Source organism: Lissotriton helveticus, chromosome 11 (assembly GCF_964261635.1).
Source record: "Lissotriton helveticus chromosome 11, aLisHel1.1, whole genome shotgun sequence".
NCBI lineage: Eukaryota > Metazoa > Chordata > Amphibia > Caudata > Salamandridae > Lissotriton > Lissotriton helveticus.
In genome coordinates, this window is record NC_136072.1 from 644,185,358 (window position 1) to 644,206,787 (window position 21,430).

At 43.8% G+C, this 21,430-nt stretch overlaps 1 protein-coding gene across 1 annotated transcript in view; it reads right to left on the reverse strand.

The window, feature by feature from the left end:
* The window catches only part of TM2D2 (TM2 domain containing 2), an 81,661-nt gene extending 60,688 nt beyond the window's left edge, over positions 1-20,973 (reverse strand). Inside the window, exon 1 of the mRNA XM_078666482.1 lies at positions 20,647-20,973. Within this exon, the coding sequence (XP_078522608.1) occupies positions 20,647-20,873 (227 nt within the window). The 5' untranslated portion in view covers positions 20,874-20,973. The remainder of the gene's footprint in view (positions 1-20,646) is intronic.
* Between the last annotated feature and the right edge of the window lie 457 nt (positions 20,974-21,430).

The window sequence follows — 21,430 nt, forward strand, 5'->3', positions numbered from 1 at the left end:
GGAGTTTGAGCAGGCCATAGCATTTGCTGCATGTGACAATGGACTCAACCAAGACACCCACATTTTTTACAGTTAGTTATGGCATAGGATCAGGTCCCAAAAACACCGGCCACCACGATGAGTCCCAGATCAAATGGAAACCTCCACATAATTAAATTTCATATTTCTCCATAATTAGCTTTAATCAAAGTCTTCTCATCCAACTAGTGACCTCTATAAGGCATCCAGAAAAATGATGTTGAGTGTCATCTTGTTTCTTCCCTGTGGACAGGACTAATTGCGTGTCATCTGCATTTCTGGCGTACCCACATTAAATAGAGTGGGGCTCAAAGAAGAGCCTTGAGGTACCAAGCATCTAGAGCAGTGGGGAGACTATTTGATTGTGTTCAGATGGACAACCAGGGTCCTTTTATTCAGGAATTACCCGAACCATCGTAAGGTAGAAGAAGAAGCCCTACCTCTTGAAGTTTATTTATCAATTGACAATGCAATACAGTGTCAAATGCCACAAAAAGATCAGGTAGAATCCAGGCAACAGCTTTGCTCTGATCTACTTCTAGTCTTATGTTGTCCATGACTGCCAATAGAGTGGATTCTGTACTATTCAAAGCTCTGAATCCAGTCTGAGAAGGGTCCAAAAGATTGTTTTCTAGGAATGCTGTCAAATTACTGTTGAACAGTCTTTCCAGAACCATGGACATAAGTGGAAGTAGAGAAATGGGACAGTAAATTGATAAAACTGTGGCCTCTAATCCTGATTTTGTAGCTGGGGGAGGATTAGAGCATGCTTCCATACTTATGGGTTGTCCTCCGTAGCCAATTGGACTTTTATCCATTGCATGCAACATATTTGTCCTTTCAAACCACTGTGTATATGTCTTGTTTGAAATAATAGTCAAGTGTGAACATGTTTAATTGTACCCCATAAATCCTTACAGTACCACTGGGTTGTTCTCTCTCTGAGTATTTAACTTGAAAAACACTTTATGTGTAACTGTTTTGGTATCATTGTTCTGATCTTTCATCCTTGCACACCTAGAGCACTTACTATAATGTCCTTTCTTCCAACAGCTATGACACGTAACATTCCAAGCTGGAACGATCTTTGCATTGGCCCTATTGCCAATACTTCCACAACAATAATATTCACCCCTAAATTCCACACAATAGTTTTTTACACCCACTTTATTTTCACCTCACACACAATCTCTTCAACCTTTTCAGAATGTACAGTCTTTTTCTCAGTTCTCAATTCTGATACGCTTTTCATAATTTGCTCAACCCTTTTTGCAACCAGAATCACCTCCTCCAACAGTGGCTCTTCTTTGCGCCACTGTTCTTTTCTGATTTTATCACTTTGGCACCTTAGCACAAATTGGTCTCTTATTCTTCCTTCAGTAGACCCCTCCCCCCCACAAATTTGCAGTTAACAGACAATTTTCTGAGACATGTCAGAAACTGCTCCACAGACTCATCCTTGCCCGCCATGTTCTTAGTCCAAAGTGGTACCTTTCAAAAATTATACTAAAATGTGGCAAATAGTGGCGATCAAGTTATAAAATACATGGCTTATTCATTCAAATCTTCTTGTTCAGCACAGGGTAACTCTAGTGAATTTTCCAGAACCTCCAGGTCTTACTCTGAAAGACAATGCAGTAACAGTGAACATCTTTCTGCACTCAAATTTGTTCCACAAACCTTTGCATAATGCCAAACATTTTCTTCAATTTGCTCCATCTTACTGTCTACTCACCTGGGCTACTCAAGAAGAAACGTGGTGGTATTACATTCTGCATTGTACACTACTTGTGGAAGAACACTTCTTATAGCAAATATTTAAATACCTATAAATAACGTACAGATTACCACCCACCTCTACAATACATTTACTGAGAGTAACAACTTTTTAAAACAACACCAGAGAAGAAAAAAAAATGAAATGCTGTAAATGTAATTAATTTTACCCACAGCAAACTACCATTGAAATCAATGATGCTTACGTTTGCTATAAATACATCAGATCCTAGTGTTGTAATTCATATGTAAAACCGAGTGACAGATAATATCAAACCACATATTCAGGCCAGAATGTTGAGGCGTTGCGGTCACTGTGACAAAGTACACTTCTTACTTTACACTTTAAAGCCTACTGTGTTTCTGTACATACATGCACATGCGCCGACCTGGTCGGTGACATGCTTCATCATCGGGCCCCACTGGGAGTGGCCGAGTGCCACCCCAGTGTGCTTCAACGCCAGATTTACTGCGGAGCGGGTAATGTGAAGTGGTGAGTGGCTAAGTGGTTGTGTAAGTGACTAGAGAAAGTGTAGGTGGTGAGATTAAAAATGCCTTAGTTGTATCAAAAAATTCTTTATTGCCTGAACAATAAGACATATTAAAAATATGTGTGGGAAAACCCAGCCAGATAAATTGAGTGGCTTGTTTCCTCTAGATTTATATGCTCAGTATTGCTTATTCTCAGAGACACCTAGTCACAAAAACCAGAGACGTCTGGAGTGGGTGGGCACAAAACTCCGCCACAGCGAAGTAGGCGCAATATCCTATTTATTGGCGGTTGGTTAATCAAGCCTGAAGGGCATTTTTCTCAAAATTATGCAAAAAACACTGTATCTTAATTTCCTTTGACAGTTATTCAGTGTCTTAAACACAATGACTACTGTAAACGGAGAGATAGACCCACTGAGACAGGCTCTTACTCAGTCAGAAGACGAGGAATATGACGATGCAATACATATTGCAGCCAATGTAAGACACACATTGACAGTTAAACTCGTCAAACATGGGTTACTACCCAGTGGAGGTGTAGTAAGCACACAAAGATTTCCAAACAGAGGTGTTCTATTCATGGGTTACATTCCCAGCAGCAAATGCTGTAACAAAAATGTTTCATTATTACACACATGAAGAAGCCCCAGCGGCCTACACTCCGTTTGAGATTGAAATTCAGCTTACCTACCCCTACACCACTCAAGAAAAAGAACAAGACTCTGTTCTTTAGGAAGACCAGGACCAACATGGCCAATATTAGCGACCTATGCACCACATCCTGACATTGACACAATGCCAAATGATGAATTGCTTGTTCAACACAAAGAGTTGATAAAACTTTACAGAAACATGACACAATTCAACATGAGGACACTTGCAGTCAAACCAACAGTAATTAAACCAAAATGCAGCTCCTACACAGAGCACAGATACTAAAATTACTCCACAAACATTACATCGTGGAGAAGCGTGGCTCAGTGGTTAGAGGCGGCAGACCCGGGAAGCTGAGATCGGCCGTGGACCAGGGTTCGATTCCCCGCCTCGGCGGGTCTCGGGCTCAAAATTCCACGGACTCGACAATTCTCGCTCCGGTGCCTACTCAACTCACGGGGTCACACTCTGCGACTCTGGGCAATAGCTTGCTTAATCTCCACTACGGCCCCTCGCGGCGGGATGCCTGGCTTTCACCTTGTGGATACCCTGCCGGGGTATCTCACAGGGGAATACCAGGACGGGTTCCCTAAGCAAGCGCCTTGAGACCCCTGGGTGATTCGTGCGCTATATAAGTCGAAATACATTTACATTTACATGCGGTAATGGGTAAATTGCCCACAAAACGTGAACAAATTCCTTTCTGGGTAGCTCAGAAAATAACCCAGTTAGAAGCAGTACTCCCAAATACAACACCAATTGAAAAACACAGAATGTTAACAATCTGCTTGCCCATGGGGATTACAACACAATTAGAGGATTGTACATCTTGGGGTACAGTGTTTGCTGCCATATATACCAGAACTCATGGTATTCCTTCTTAGCAGTGATGCCAGATGTATTAAGACAAATACAAAATGAGAATGGAGCAGAGCCTGCTCTAAACTTAGGGATGAAGTTATTAAATAACTACGACCAGGTATCAGCCATAATACTAGCTAACATTAAAGGGGAAGCAGCATCAGTGGCAATCCGCCAACGCCTACGGGAGTTCTCTCCATTAAAACAGGAGAATGAACTACCCAAAATAATTGAAACTGCGTATGCAGAATTAGGCGGGGATAGTTTGGGGGGGAAAAGCTTTAAAACCTCAACTACTGGGAAGTCCAGCAAAGGACACTTCTAAGCAGACACCTACTTCTTCTAAAAAGAAGTGGGATAATAAGCATCATTTTAAAGACAAGAGATCTCAGTCCAGCGGTAGATCTCCTCCACAGGAGCCCTCTGAAAAGAGGTACAACCTTAGGAATAGATATAATATTAGGAAACCTGATACACATTCCTCCCGTTGCTTTCAGGGCTGTAAGAAAAGCTCAGAAAGAGGACGATCATAACATACAGAGGAGCACACACAGTCCAGAGACAAGCAGTGTGCTCAAGACTTTACTTCTAAAAAAGAAAATAAGCCAAAAATCAAAATCTCAATTTAAGAAAAAGAAAGTTGCTGGTCTGAAATCAGACATGCCCAGAATTCTGAGGACACAACTTCTGAACGGGGAATGGGCTCTGGCGATGATAGACAGTGTGGCAGAAGTAACAATAGATCACCAGAACCTGCAGGAATTTCTGGTGACAGCGGACTTGAATGATTACATCACGGTAGAAACACCAGACACCAGGGTGAGCGTTCCACATAAGTTACATGAAATAACACTCTGGATGGAGGAGGACAAGCCAAAGAAGGTAAAAGGTCTTTTTTGGAAGAACTTATCTGGCTATGACATCCTCTTAGCAGAACAAGATTGGCCGCCAGCATTCGTAATGGAGTGCCCCAGGGGAGAAAGTATAATTTTCCTTGCATTTTCCAATCATGTTTCCGTTCACCTTAAACATACATATTCATGGGAGTGGGCAGTAGCCCAAGCTCCAGCATTATATAAAAATCACGCTGGGTGGGATGAGGATTCAACCTACCACGTGATCCTGTTAAAAGTTTCTCCTAATGCTCAGAGGAAATATCCAATAAAGCAAGAAGCTAAAAAAACAGGTCAGGGAGATCTTAGATCAACTTGAATACCAGTGGGTTATTGAAAAATGTACCCTTCCACTGAACAATCCTTTGTTTCCCCGTCTCTAATCCGACAATACATATCGTCTAGTTTTGGATTACAGACATTTAAACTCATTCACAAAGACATTTGCTGTCCAAAATGCACATAGTGCCGCATTAATGAATAACATTGTGCGCAAAAAATACAAAACAACACTTGATATCTCAAATGGATTTTTCTGCCAAACTATAGCGCTTGAAAGCAGGTATCTGACAGCATTCAGTGCGTTAGGGTCCCAGTGACAATTTTGTCAACTCGCCCAAGGGTATAAGAATAGTCTGGGTATTTTCAGCAAGAGTAACAGAGTTACTTCAAAAATTTGATGAATAAGCGTTGTCCTATGTGGATGATATTTATCTAACAGAAGACGACTTAGAGAGGCATTTGATCAGGGTAAGTATGGGATTTGCCACTGAGGGCTATGAATTTAACTTTAAAAAAATCAAAAATAGCCCACCTCAATGTCTTATTTTTGGATATGAGATGTCAAGTGAAGGGAAAAGTCTGGCAGCAAACCTTTTTAGGTTTCGTAACCTGGCGAGGGGCGAAGCCCCTCCCAGATCGAAATCTGTTGTTTTTAATAGTGAGGTTAGGACAGCCTCTGTTTCCAATTGGCTAGCTCCATAAATGGAGGCTAGCCATTGGGAGGCAGAGGCTGTCAATCGCGCTCTCTCTTGAAAACGCGATTCGGGGGCGTTTCTGGTGCTTTTTTTAAGCCCCGCCCCTTTGTCCCGGGCCGCGCTGCGATTGGCTGCCAGCCCGGGACACCCCCGTGACGTCATTCCCGGGCCGCGCTGTGATTGGCTGCCGGCCCGGGACACCCCCGTGACGTCAGCCAATCACAGCGCGGCCCGGGACCTGACTTGTTTAGTTCTTGTTATGATTGTTGTTACATGAGAAATATTTACAATCGATGTAAAATTCTTGAAAGGAGACAGTTGTTCCTTCTCTGCGAATAAAAGGTATTATCTGAAGCCACTCGTTTAACATACGGGTGATACAGGCTCGAAGCAGAAGCGCTAAATCCAGTGACGAGGCGGAAGCCGTGAAATGTGGTCTGCCTAATGCGCATGCGCTGTAGCAGGTTTCCTTCCTTCGAGGCGCTGGACGCTGGTTAAGGCCAGAGCGGCTCTGTGGGAGCTGCCGGCAGGAGGCGGAGCGTTCGGCTCTGGCGGGAGGCGGAGCGTTCAGCTCTGGCGGGAGTCAGACCCTGAGCCATGGCCGTGTGGACCCGTGCTTCCAAGCAGGGCCTCCTGGAGCTGCTGCTGCGGGAGCGCTGGGTGAGAGTGCTGGCTGAGCTGAGCGTGGACACCCTCGCACTCTCCGCCGAACCCGGCTCCGAGTGGCAGGGACTGTCCAATGGCACGGAAGGGAGTCCCGGGGGCGCGTCCCGGAGAGCCCTGGGCGGGGAGCGGATAACTCTCCCGTCCGCACCGTGCGGGTCCTCAAGCAGGAGTCCGGCGGGCTGGGCATCAGCATCAAGGGCGGGCGCGAGAACCGCATGCCTATCCTGATTTCCAAAATCTTCCCGGGACTGGCGGTGGAGCAAAGCCACGCACTGAGCGTGGGCGACGCAATCCTGGCCGTCAACGGCTGCGACCTCCGCGAGGCCACCCATGACCAAGCCGTGCAGGCGCTGAAGCGGTCCGGGAAGGAAGTGACCCTAGAAGGTGAGAGCAGAGGGGACGGCTCCGGATTGTGAGAGTTCAGAAAAGTGTGAGCTGGCCTGAGATCCCACAGTTGAGGGACATTGAAGGCGAGGGTCGTCAGGCAGATAGAATCAGATTGTACTAGAGAAAGAAATAAACTGGCACCCGTAAACTGAGTGGAAACTCGCCGTCCTTGGAGAGGCTGCAGGCTAGCAGTTTGTAGGGTATGGGATTTGAAGGACAGAAAGCGGATGGCGAAAGCTGTTGCATATTTACCTGACAGCTGGTCAGTGTGCTTGTGGTCAGCACTGCATTGGCGTAGCTAGGGGGGGGCGAGGGGGGCGGTCCGCCCCAGGCGGCACTATTTTGGGGGCGGGCTGTTGTGGTGGCCTTTATCATTTATTTGGGGGCACTCCTACTGTCAGTTATTACGGAGGAGTGCCCCAAATAAATTATAAAGGCCACCACAACAGGCCGCCACTCTGCTGTGCGGCCCCGTGTGACGTGCAAGCGCACCAACTTTTAAAGGCTGCCTGCAGTGTGCACGCACCACCCACCTAGCATACTGGTGGTGGTGCGCAGAGCGACGTACCTCGTTTGTGGCCGTGGGTCCCCTCCCAGGGCCGTCAATCTTGTAGCGCGCGAAAACGCTACCAATGACGGCCCTGGGAATGTTTGGCCAGCCTCGCGCTGAATTTGCAGTGTCAAGGGCGTCATTCTGCCCCCACCTGCCCGCGGTGCGTGTGTTACTACCGGTAATTGTACTACCGAGGTGAGAGCTGAAGAGGTAACAAACCCGCCCGCAGCTCCCACCGCCCCGCCCTCTCCCCAGCCCACAGGGTCGTGACGCCTCCCACATCAAGTACGAAGTAAGTTATTTTCATTAAAGCACTTCTGGCATGATAAACTATATTTTCATTGCTTTGAGTCGAGCCCTTGTAAATAGCGGGCGGCATCGCACGCTGGACGATACCGGGTCGGTGTACTAATTGATTGTAATTGATTTATTTTACTGCTCAGTACAGTGTCTTCACTCTTAAAGTAATACCGCCTCCGGCCTGACTAACTGTTTTTTACTTGCGGATGAAATGGCCATTACTTACATCATCTACCTTCTTAATTTATGGGGAACCAAATTTAAAAACGGAGGGTGGCGACAAGCAGGGCCAACTCTAGAACAATGCAATTGTAGAATTACTAGGCCCCCCGTCTCCACAGTTATGTTTTATACTATTAATTACATCTGTACAGTTTCGTTTTTTTCGTTAGACATTCTTACTTCCCCCATTTGCAATCTGTGGTATAGGGAGAAGAGGCAATTTGCCCACAATCGCACCATTCACATGTAAAAAAAGTACACATTTGCAAAGTATGTCTGTATGGCTGGCATTATATAAGTCTGTGAGCACATTACGCACCGCTCTGCCATTCCCCTTTATCTGGGTTCGAGTCTCTGTAACGATGCCAAACATCCTGTGATCCTGGGCAAATCACTTAATCTCCCCTTACCTCACAAAAATTAATATAACTGGTGCTATGTAAAGTGCTCTGATACCCAATTCGGTTCGGGTCAAGTTTGCGCTATATAAAAACTCTGGAAAAAAAAGGAGACAAAAAAAAAAGGCAGAATGAGTCCAGGCTACATGAGTGACTGATCAGAACACAGGGTGCGCACCACTGCCCATACAGGGCCAACTATGGAGGAAGCAGCAAAATATGACTTCCTAGAGGAGCAGAAATCATTGCCCTGCCTTGTGAAAATGTGCAACTATGTCACACTTCAGAATAGCTACCTATTTGCGCTTAAGCAGGGTGGAAAGATGTATTGCGCATATCATATCACCTATGCTTTGCATATAACTGGATAGTCGCTGGCACTTCAAATTCAGAGGGTACTGTTTTTTTCTAAATCAGTGGAAACCCAAAAAATACATGTCACTGGTAAACGTTTATCTTTTTCATAGCTATGCCACGCTGTGGCATAGGCACTTATTGACCCTCTGAAAACCTTCATCACTTTCAACTGAAGTCTGGAGATTATTATTTCAGGTGGCCCTTCTAAAATCTAGACTGAGGACTGCTGGCCCTTTTCTTGGCATAACATGCCCATGCATGTAGCCAGAGTAAGCAATCTTGAGTTTTGCTGACTATTGATGCTCTCCTGGATCCATTGTGTTACTTTCATGTTTTCTTCTATCTAAATCTTTGAGAATCAAACCACCTTTTCTTCCCCAAGAAAATCGTAGGATGGTGCTCCTCTCTGTTGTATTTACTTGCACCAATTATGTTAGCTCTTTACATCTGCCATTCCTAAACACAATTTGTATAGGGTCCAACTGCTGGTGGGTCGATACATGACCTCCTCAAATCTGCTTAGGTTTCCGATATTGTAGCCAAAAGACAATAGCGACACAGTGACAGTTCTAACATAATATTGTTCAAATCTCTACGCATCTGTCACAGAGTCCATTGTAAAACTGGTCCTGGAACTCCTGACCTAAGGGTTTGTCGCCATACACCTACTAAAGCTCTTCAGTCTGCCACCTTTGCAGTACATGTAAATAGGCTCACAATTCGTTCTAAGCTGTTATCCCCCCAAGCTGTAGAGCTGCCTGCCCCTCCCTCCAAGATCACATCCAACTACTTCGCCTTCGGTATGAAACTAAAGGGTTGAATATATCGAACAGGCCGCTTGGCTTATGTGGTTTGTTTTCTCTTTTGACTCCTCCCAGTATTTCTTCATGGCACTGTTGGGTATTTTGTTGCACTATGGATATTTAATATAATTCATATACAACATCTGCAACTGCAGCAATTGTGCAGACAATAAACTACACAACCCCCTATCTTGTACTGGCCTTTAGTCTCTACTAGTTCCTGTTTCTTATCCCCCCACCCCCGAATAAGACCGAAATTACCTCACACAATCAAGGACTGCGGATGACATGGGCGGCAATCTGAGGGATAGCCCCGGGCGCCACAAGCTCTAGCTACGCCCCTGCAGCACTGCCTAACCATGTATCGTCATTACCGATATCCACACGGACTTAAGCAACTATTTTTTAACTTAATTTTAGCTAATGTTTCTAACTCTTTACAAGGTGATCCTTGCGCGGTCGTTAACACTGTCATGTCTGTTTATCTCCAGGCTTAACTTGATTTATTCTTTGTACCAGTACAGCACCTGTTCTATATTTTTCTGTGCTCGATGCCTCATTTTAGTTACTTTGTGCCAAGCAGTTATATGTGTTCAAACTTTAGCGTCACTACTCTGTCTTCGGAAATATATAACACTTCATATTTAAATTTGGGTCACTAATTTCTGAGCAGATGGGCCGTACCCATCTTAGGGTGGGATCTACGCTCTGTCTTATTCCTTGTAATGTATTACTCAGTCGCCATAACCCTCCCATATCTTTGGTATATTCTTCACATCCCCCACCCCCCACATCCCCAAATAAAAACGAATTCTGAGTATAATGGCTTTGACAACATGCCGAGGACAGGTACGTTCAGTTTTGATTGATTAAGCGACAAGACTGTCAGTGAAGCTGTATAAACAAATTATTGCTATTAATGTTATTGACTGTACCATCAGAAGACTAGACCAAATAATCACAGGGACTCCAGGAGGAACAGTGTAACCTTAAAAATGTCTTATCAGAAGCACCCGGTTATGTACAGTATTTAACCTATGCGTAACTGTTCAGAACTTTTGTAATCGGAGGATTGCCTGCTGGCACTGCATGGGACAGCGGAGAGAGGATGTCATGCTGGGTGGCAATATGTGGAAGGAGGAACAGCTGAAAAAGATACTGATGACGGGTCCATCAGTCAAAAGGGGCCTGTTTTCCTCTGTATTTTTACGCCATTATTAGCTGTTTTGCCCCTCTCCTGACCCGTGGGTTGGACAAAGCTCATTGACATGTCTCACAATTCACGATCTGCTGCAGATCGTGTCCCCAAGTTAGTTTAGTGGTTTATCTTGATAGTCCCTCATCATATTACTGATCACCCTCCACTGTTTGTGACAGGCTCAGTGAGTTTTTAAATGTCAGTTTCAGTTTTCCCGAAAGTATCCCATCCTTGTACTGATAAAACGGTGTGCTGTGAAAAGTCTCGTATCGTGATTTGTCAGTGTGGACTACTTTAGTTTTGATACACAGGCCTCTCTTGTTTCCCATTCTTCAAATCACCGAGGGAATAATCTGATGCACAAGTTTAGTACCAGTTTGACATCTAAATGTAGCAAAAAGAAATAGAAAGAAAACCAGCCAGCCTTTGCAAAGGGCCTTTCAATGCACAGGAAAATGTGTTGCTGCATTTCTAGTAATTTTCTAACTGTGTGAGCTAGAAACAAAATGTCTCTTTTGTTTCGCTAAAATCTGCAGATTATGCAGCATATGGCAAATGCTGCAAATCCATAACTATGCGAAAAACGCTGCGGACGAACACTCCCATAATTCCAATGGCTCTACCTGTAAACCAATGCATGAGAGAAGTGTGGGGGGGCTCTGTATGGGTGTGGGGGGGCTCTGTGTGGGTGGGTGGGGGGCTCTGTTTGTGTGGGGGGGCTCTGTGTGTGGGGGCTCTCTGTGGGTGTGTGTGTGTGTGTGGCATTTGCAAGAGATTAAGCTATTGGCATTGTAAATGACAATGCCATTTATTTATCTGTTTTCCAAACCAACACATAAATAAAAATGTTGTCATTTACAATGCAAATAGCTCTAACTTTTGCAAAGGCGAAACCGTTGCATTGTAAATGCTTGTTTTTTAAAGTGTGCGCTGCGCCAGCCTCCAAAATCATTAAAACATTTACAATCAATATAGGCATTCCTAAATTTCGGAAGAACATACATTTTAAATTACACACAAAGGGTAAAATCTTTCTACGACTTAATAAAACCCAACTTTTCAGCCAGAAATTGGACACAAGAATATACTAATATTCTCCGTTCACTCCAGAAAGACACAATAGCTTCCAAACACTTACAAAGACGCGGAATCGTACACCACTTGGTGATCCCTATCAGTACCAACCGCATACAAACTACACCTGTACACATATGCAGAAATGCGCTTCACTTCAACAGAAAAAATCCTGAAAACTGTTCAGACGGCTGTAGCAAGAGAAAGAACACAGGCTCAGGGGAAACACATTATTGTCGTAACCCCGGTACCAGCTTTAGAAGCGGTTACAAAGGCCAGCATTCCAAATGTGAAAGGGTTACACCCAAGATGGATACAATGGGCTAATTCTCTTACTGCAACAGAAGTTGAATACGGATTTGATCCAAGTTTTAAAACACAGGCATTCCTGCAATACAAACAAGAATATCCTCTAACAAATTAAATCTTGCCTCTCGATCAATATGAATATAATATTTATACTGACGGATCTGCGCAAACTGCCATAGGAAGTAAGCACAAAACATTCCATATGCTCAGATTCCTGGAGTGGGGGATAGAGGAATACCAAATATGGATCGTAGGCAAGATTTAATACCAGCTGCAAACAAGAGTTTGGGCTCTGCGCACACAGGCGTAACAGCAACTATTTCTTTACTGAAACAGCACTATTGGTGGCCAGGATTAACTAAGAAAACTAAAGACTATGTCTTGAATTGCGACATCTTACAGCAGATGAAAGGATCAACGGTAGCAAGACCAGCACAGACGCCATTACTAAAATCAGACAAACCTTTCGCATGTGTGTACTTGGAGCACCGTGGCCCCTTACAAACGGACAAGGATTACAAATATATCATGGTTGCAGTGGATGCATGCTCGAGACTAGTATGGGTTTGGCCTCAGCGCTCGGCTGACGCTCGAACTGTTATCAAACATTTGCGAGTCTTTATTGGCACATACGCAGTTAGCACATTACATTCTGACCACGGCCCTGCGTTTAGCTCTCAGGCTTACAAAGTGGCCAATGAAGGATGAAGGAACGGGCGTGGCATTGCAGTACTCCTCTCCGTACCATCCCGAGGGAAATTCAGTTGTGGAGAGGAAAAACCGAAACTTAAAGCATTCTTTAACAGCTAGGGTATTAGGCAAGGGCGGTAGTTGGGTCACACACCTTTATGGGGTACAGCGGGCGTTAAACAACCAGGCAAGAAACTCTCTAGGGGGGTGTCACTCCATACGAAGTCCACTTTGGGACATGAATATGGGTACCTGACCTTGATTATGAAGGTGCAGTGGCGGATGAAAAACCATTTGATATCCATGATCGTTTGGTTGTTTTATAGGATCTAAATGAATCCAGGACAAAACAAATCAATGTCCATCTAAAGCAGACTGCCACTGAGGAAGTCAAGGCAGTCATAGCAAGATTTATCTGGATCCCAAAAGTTGGACATCTGGTCAGAGAGAAAATTGCAGACAAAAAGGAATTTGGACCTTCATACAGAACACCTGGACCAGTCTTTGCAGTACAAGGAACAAGACGGTGCTACTCTCGCCTCTTGCCTGAAAAAAAGGAGAAAAGATTTGTCTCAATCAACTTAATCAAACCACACTATGTGGCTGATACTAAACAGCCGGCCTCGTAGACTCTGCTGTAGCAGACGCCCTCCACTAACTACAATCCAAGAAGTTCAAACAGAAAGACTCATCACATTTGAAGAGACACCTGTAAGGAATGAAGGACTAAGCAACGAGCTATGGAACTTGTTCCATTTGAACCAGACATTCAAATTCAAAATGATCAGAATAATTCACAAGTTGCAATTAAACCTTATACAGAAGTCTACATCAACATGCCTCATCGAGATCAAAATAATATTTCAACTAATCCCGATGCAATTCCCAATTGATCGAACTGCTTTCATTAACTTTGATACGTTTCTATGGATCTAAGCAAGCCAGAAACGACACCAGCCAAAACACCATTCAAGCAACAATTAAAGAACTTTTTTCACTTTCTTCAAAAGACATACCTGTATCACCTTGGATTGAATTCTGGGTAATTTCTGGGATATTGTTTTTTCTTTTCTGGCTAGGCTTAGTACTAACTTTTAGTATGCTTATTAATGAATACTGTCTTCAACAAAGTTCCACAGCCCACAAGGTCAACATCCTTCTGAAGCTACATCCATCATCACATCGTGAGCAAAGAGACTGGTCATCAGTGAACATTACAGCAGTTCCTATACCGGATGGTATAGTATGGGACAGGGTTGATTTTAACATATTCGGCCCGACCAAGCTTTTAAAAATTAATCATGCATTTAAAAAGTCATTAAGTGATATCATTATCCCAAGTACATTTTCTGGTGATTGGGAAACTGAAACAATCAATAACATGTTGTCTGATTTAAAGAAAACTGCTGCATTTTCTAATAATTAAATGTTAGAGGGTTCTTCAGTATTATGACACATTGTACTGTCACCAACATTATGGTCATCATTTCCTGCACAAATCCATTTCAGTTGGGAATGTTTTTGAGTACCATCAGTGGTAACATTGCCCAACACCACCAAAAAGTAGTTCACAAGTGTTTGCACAGAAATGTTCATACTTTTCAGGGTTTAACACATCAGCCTCACATTACTATAAGGTTGCACCAACATCAGCACTAAAAATTATGTTGACAAACACTAAACAGATTTACTCTGCATCCTTTTTGGCCCAATTGTGTGAACAGGGTTTCAACCTATGGAAAGAAGAAATGGACTCAAAACCAATTTGGGGTTCGAGGGACGGCAAGTCCAGGGTACAGAGGCACTAACTAGAGAATGCCTCATTCCACAGCAGATGATCTTTTTAAATGATAATAGGCAACAGACATCCTGTCTTGGACTAGCCAAGAACATGAACACTCCTAGGTTTCCAACACCAACACAGGGGTGGCAGAATTCGACTACAAAAGAATGGGCCACTGTAGATGACATACTAAAGTACAATAGAACAGACCCAAATTGGAAGGAGTGGGTGGTTTGGCCCTTAGACACGAACATATGTCATAAAAGATTCCTGAACAACACGGAGGGACTTGGTATCCATAGGCCAGACCCACGTTATGTACAGAGAGAACATCCAGGGGTAGTGACATCCTATAGTGTTGTGAAGTTGGGCCTCGGTTGGCTAGAAACCTCAACACTTGCAGAAGTGAAACAACACTTATCTTTACTATCACACAACATGGATCTTAGGGACTTTTTACAAGGACCCAGGAAACAACGTCAAAAATGTTTCATATATGCATGCATTTATGGTGCCTATAATGAAAACTGGAAGACTTCCCAACAGGAAGCCGCAGAGAGACTATGGGAAATAGACCTATAAACTTAGAAAAAGCTTTAGCTGTGGTAGATAATGGGTTAACAACTTTGACCTCCAGGATGGTATGCAGCGTTTAGAACGCAAGCATTACAACGGAATACCTTTACAACGCGGGCGTAACAACGAAAGTTGTTACCACGCATTGCACTGGGGGGCGCTCAAGGATAGTAAATGATTTAATTTACTATCCCAACACCTTCCCTACTATCCACGGGGACTGGTGTTGGAATAGTAAATTAAATTAATCAATTTTGCGCCCCCCAGCGCAATGCGTGGTAACAACTTTCGTTGTTACGAACGCGTTGTAAAGGTACGCGTTGTCAATGTATGCGTTCTAACGTCATACATCCCTCCAGGATATATTCATAGGGCAAAATTTTTTCTTCTGCTATTGACATACTGGAACAGGATTTAGCCATATTATAACACAGTCAATCTCCGTTACGTTCTATTATGCTATTGAGCTGGACACTGCAATCTTTGCATGCAGGTTTTGTGCCTTGGTGTTTTATGAACAGTACGTCTCTGTTTTCAGAATACAATCTAACAGATACACAGAGAGAAATGACACAAAGGAGGAGCTAAATATACAATGCAGCAAATTAAAAAACTGGATAAGCTACCATTCACAGAGGCGGAATTACCATCAACAGAATGGCTACTTCATGGCCAAATCACTCTCCCGGTCACAACCTTTCAGTTTCACTACTGCCTTGAGCAAAGGCAGGTAGGCAGGTATGAAAAATTGGGTAAAAGAATACATTAAGAAATTCGGGGATTTACTAAATAGATTTCGATCCCGGAGTGGGGATCGAGAAGTGTTTCTTAGTGGTACAAATTGCAAGAACGCTTTAAGCGGTTCTCTGATGTGCCAATATATTTTTTTGCACAGAGCATGTAATAGTTCAATAGCGAATCTGTCATGCCACATGAAAGGAACTCCAGCTGCCATGATCGTGACAGTGTTAGAGTTACTTTCGAATGGAAGTTCATTGATGCTGAATGATCAAGGTTGCTGTGGTATGCTTCCGGGCATCAACTATCTGGTCACCGTGAACACCAGGGTTACTTGCTGTGAGCAAGTATTGTTTCCTCCAACACATACAGTCAGGGAGGTGCCGCTATGGCCTTCACTGAATGTTTCTTTTATACAGTTTGATTCTTTGAGCAGAATAAAAGCCATGCTTTTACAGCAGACCATACCCTTAACCTCCGCTCGAGAAACCTTTGAACTTCAAATCGCAAGGACCTCGACAGAGATACAGACACTTATTCGTACAAGCTGCCCCCTACATTTCGTAGAAGTGGTGGTTCATATCTTTAATATGTCAGATATGAGTGGTATAGTACACCTACTTAAGACCATAGATTCAGAATTCGTTAACATCTTTCAGACAATTCTCAGAGTTACTCCTAACTTTATACACTCCGTACTTGGAAGCATTTTCGGGTGTCCACCTGTGATACTGCTCGCAATAGCTGGAATCCGGATTGTCGTTTACCTGCTACGCAATGGGCGGACCAACCACCAGCGAGATGGAAAAAGCGCTCCTGGAGAGGTATTACCGTGAGCACATGGTACAACATCTGGGTGCACCTCGCCTTCAAGAACTAAGTGCTTCTTGGTTCCTATCGGTCAGACCAGTCTTTGAGGACTGCATCGTACCAGTTTTCTGATGCCTGTTTTGCAGCGGAGAATGCGAGTTGGTCATCTGTCTGACACCTCTAACAGAGTCTCCAGCAGACTTAGACTCCAGGTTGGAGTCACTGCAGTCACATCCTCGACTATGTCCTCAGCGTATTCCCATCTTGACAAATGCATTCCTCGAGGATCCGCAGGTGCCCTTTTCAACTGAGTTGTACTTCAGCTCCACCATTGGCACAGAGGTATCGTATACAGCACCGGCTGCCTCTCCACCAGCTGTTGACAGCACTGAATTTCATCTATGCACCCTTGACGTTCTATGCGAGGCATTACAATGTTTGTCCCCTGCTGCTACAGGCAGCGATAATGTTGCGTCTCCCAGCCAGTACATTTAATCTAAATCTGGCTCATCGTGTGCTGGGAACGAATTTAGTTTTTTCTCCCCTTTCATTTCAACAAAATTCCTCAAATTGACACTTTCAATAACAAAGCATGCCATTCTAAGTACGCTTGCAGTAGTTCAACGTGTTTGATTGAACTCATTTAGGACTGTGATTTACGGAACTAACACAAAAATCATACTTCAAGAGAACAATTTTCTCTCCTTGTTTTTTAAACTGTTTTTGAATGATTGTTTAACGTTTTTAGGAACATTGTAAATGGCTCATTGATAATGTTATGCACTGACACCTAGTTAAAATGTGTATCTCAATTGTGTTTTATTATTGTTGGGTATTAGGAGGAGTGGGGGTTATGTTTCATATTGGTACTCTAATATAGGTACAGGGAACATCATACCCTTTCTCTACATCATCTCCCCTACATTTCACCTTAACAAGCCTTATAAGGACATAACTCCTAATAAGGACAGAACACCTTATAGGGACAGAACGCCTTATAAGGATTGACTCCTTTTATGAACTAAACCTTTCACCCAGTTCCATACAGAGGGAGGGTTTTTTTTCCAATCAATAATGCTAAGACGTCATCCTTAGCACATATGAATAATTTATGAGGACACTACCCAGGGGGTATACTTCACCTTCCTGCTATCTATGCACAAGGTTTAATCCCATATGTCATCCTCATACTAAACAATGACTAACACACGCACAAGTGACAAAGGGGACTCTGTATAAGCACAGCACCTGTTGCTATCAGTGGTTGGAGGGAACCAAGACTTCAAGACCGACACACTGACCAGAGACGCTGAGGCTCCTGCATACAGTCGCTCCAGCTGACAGATGTCTGAACATCTCTTGCGGGGTGTCCAACTCGAGACCAGGACGAGGTCCCACAGTCTCATTATTCAGGTAATGGGGATCGACTAAATCCTTTCGGAATTCTTGGCTCCTAGGTTGATTAGCTCTTTCACACCTACTCACTTGCTAGGTACATCTAGACAGGCATCATAGGAGCATGCGCTTTATTTTATAAATGCAATTTATATTCATGTATATGTTCATGACTATTGCAAAATGGTAGAACTATACCATTCCTTTTTATTCACTGTACAGCTCATTCTATATCTCTCTTACTGTGTAACAGTTGTAGCAGCACATATGTTACACTAGAAGAACAATGGTGCAATAAATTCTTATTGTAAACATGCTCGACGGTTTCTTCCGTGTAGCTCTCGGAGACCAAATGAGCAAGCACGAGTGACTGGGTGAAAAGTAGTATATTGTTTCCACAAGTCTGAGGAATCAGGGTTATGTTATGTTCTGAGGTTGCCAAAAACTAATCTCTCTGATAAAAGGAGATTCTAGTGGCAATGTGAGCTAGCTAATGCATACAAGGCTAACATACGCTGTGAGGGTGCACAGAATCAGTCTACCACCAGACCCACTGTGTATGTTATCCAAAAGCGCAGGTCCTTCAGGGGTACTTTAGGAACTGCACTACAGGCTGCAGAAGCATCTCTGCCAAGAGTATGTTCCGACTGTGCCAGTTTTAAAGTTAGTGAGGTTTCAGGGCCATGTACAGTGTTTCTCCTAACTACAACATTCTCCCATTCAGTATGAGGGATTTTGGCTTCTGTTGAGATGTGTACACACCAGGTACGTTGAACCCAGGGCTTTAAGTGGGATGAAAAATCTGGAGGGTCTCTCAGAGGAGCATGGCCAATGTAATTAAGGGTGTGGCTCAAAAACACGTAAGCTTAAATTCTGTGCTTAGCATAGTGTGCCGCCCAACTTGTATTTTGCGGTTTCTGTCATTGCATCCAGATATATCAGATACAAGTAACATCATACCTACAACAAGTCAAGACTATTGGCTTTGTCAATGGTTGTTAGTTGTACAAGGTTAATAAGCAGCAACTATGGCTTGTATATAATATTGAAAAAGCTTCCACTTAAAGCCATGGTGAACTCACGACAATGTTGCTGCTACTGAGTTTCAAAAAGAGAAGGGAAATCCAGAGAGAAAATGACTCTTTAAAGGATTTCCCTTACCCTACAACGATCACCTGGCATGACGTCATGCCGTAACCTACACTAGTGATAAGTGAGCAGTGTAAGCATGCGCACATCGATGTGCCTGCTGTCACTGCAGTCCGGGAAAAAAACGGACCAGGGCACAAAACAGAGCCCGACAGAGACCCGTTTCGAGGCCCCCCTTTAAAAAAAACTGCTGTTGCTCTGCACTGGTGAGTCCCAGCCCACTTAAAGCTCTGGTTGAACCTCAGCTCTGCTTTTCAGAAGCTGCCTTGTGGATCAAAGCAGGATTTACAGGTTGAGGTGCTCTGTGTGCCATGGGTGGTACACTGTATTCACTGTTCTGTAGTTTCAAACGCCATAGAGCGGTATTCTTTGGACACACTTCAGGTTAGTTTTAACAAATTACCACATTTGGCAGAGCACTATTCAATTTGATCATATCGTTCCACCAGTTACGCTAAACGCTATTTTACCTTTGGACGGAATGCATCAGTAATACATTTGTGTTTTCTTAACCTCAAAGGTCGAAGATTGCCACCCTTTTAAAGTCACCATCTTTTACATTGGGTGAAAAAAATGTTACCTCTTCCACAATGCACTGAGCGAGTTAACCAGTCATTCTCCAATACACTCCACTCCATGCCACATAATTCCAATCAGCATCATATCACTCAATGCCACACACTTCCACGCCACACAATTCAACTCTAAATGCTTCAATTCCAAACCACATACCTCAGCAAGCCACATAATTCAACACAATTACACAACACGCCAACACAACACACCACTTAAATCCACACCACAGAATTCCACATCATGCCACAAAATTCAACAGCACACCACATAATTAAGCCCCACAACATACCACTCCACAACACAAAATAACATTCCACATAATTACACTCTGACACACAATCCCAATCCACAAAATTCCAGTACACTCAATACCACAATTACTATCCACACATTTCCACTGCACACCACGCCAAATAATTCCACAACAGAAATCTACTCCACACCACATATATCTACTCCACTCCAAACCAAAACACATGGGTAAAAGACATTGTCATTTACAACGCCAATAGCTCTAACGCTCACAAATGAGGGATATATTGCATTGCAAATGCTTGTTGACGACTTGTGCCCTGATTGGTAGAAATCATTATTTGCTTCTACTCTATCAAGTAGACCAAAGGATCTGATAACTCTAAGAGGAAAGTTCAGGAAGGGAGACATGGTGCCGTGGTAAAATGGGGCCACAAGGAACTCTAAATCTGGACCAGAACAACCTGGTCCTGAGCTTGTAAGAGTCACAAAAAAACAAATAGCGCCTCCGATGATCTCTAAATTGCCATTTCCATTGAGGTCAGGATACAGAGTGTAGATGTAATTGGCAAACGGGGGCAACCACAGACATGTAACGACTTCTGCCCATTTTAACATCGAAGAGCTGGTACTGCCAAACATGCGCACACACTTCTTTCTCAAACACCGATACCCTTCTGTCACATCGCTACCCACTACCTTTTTTACTAGCGACTCTGCATCAGACTCACATACTCACAGGAAGGAGCAGAGCACCAGCGGGCTGAGCGGGTCCCGGTATTCGTTCTCTGGGCTAGGCTCCGTGGTGGTGTTGGGGGCCACAGTACCGGGGGAAGATGAGGTCCAGGCGGCAGTGCTACTGTTGCTAGAGGAGATGTGGGAGACACAGTTCAGGAGTAGCACCGAGAGTAGCAGAAGCAGTTGCCCACCCAGCAGCAAGTAACTGAATGCCCAGACCTGCGCCATTCTGCAGGGGGGCACCTGTCACCAACAAATAGGGCCGCTGCTCTCCATAGCTTCAAGTGTCTGTTCATGGAGAACTACGGAAGGAAGCTCACAAATCTGCTACGCCTTCTAGGGGCGGGAATTAAGAAGGGGACAGTCCAAGCCGCGGACATTTTAAGGTCAGGCAAAATAAATTGCTGTACGTGATTTAGTTAGATCCATTTTTAGCAAAGAGCGAGCTCTCCGCGTCTCCACTCAGCTACAGTTTGCATACCCAACAACCAGGTATCTTTCCCATGTTTAGCTGAGGAACACACTAACAGTATAACAACAAAAACATGGCTGTGTCCTTGGGTACTGTAACTGGTGCTCATGTAAATAGCTCCAATAACTTCGGGTAGAGTTCGCCTACATAAAACAGCGCCAACAAAATATTTATAGCAGCTGGCACCTATCATATCTAAAGAAAACCGCGGCCATATATCAATCAGGCACAATCATCGTGCACGAATTAGGGATAGATCTGGCCAGGGGCCATTGTACGGCCAGGCAGAATACTGGTTTTGAACTGTAGTAGT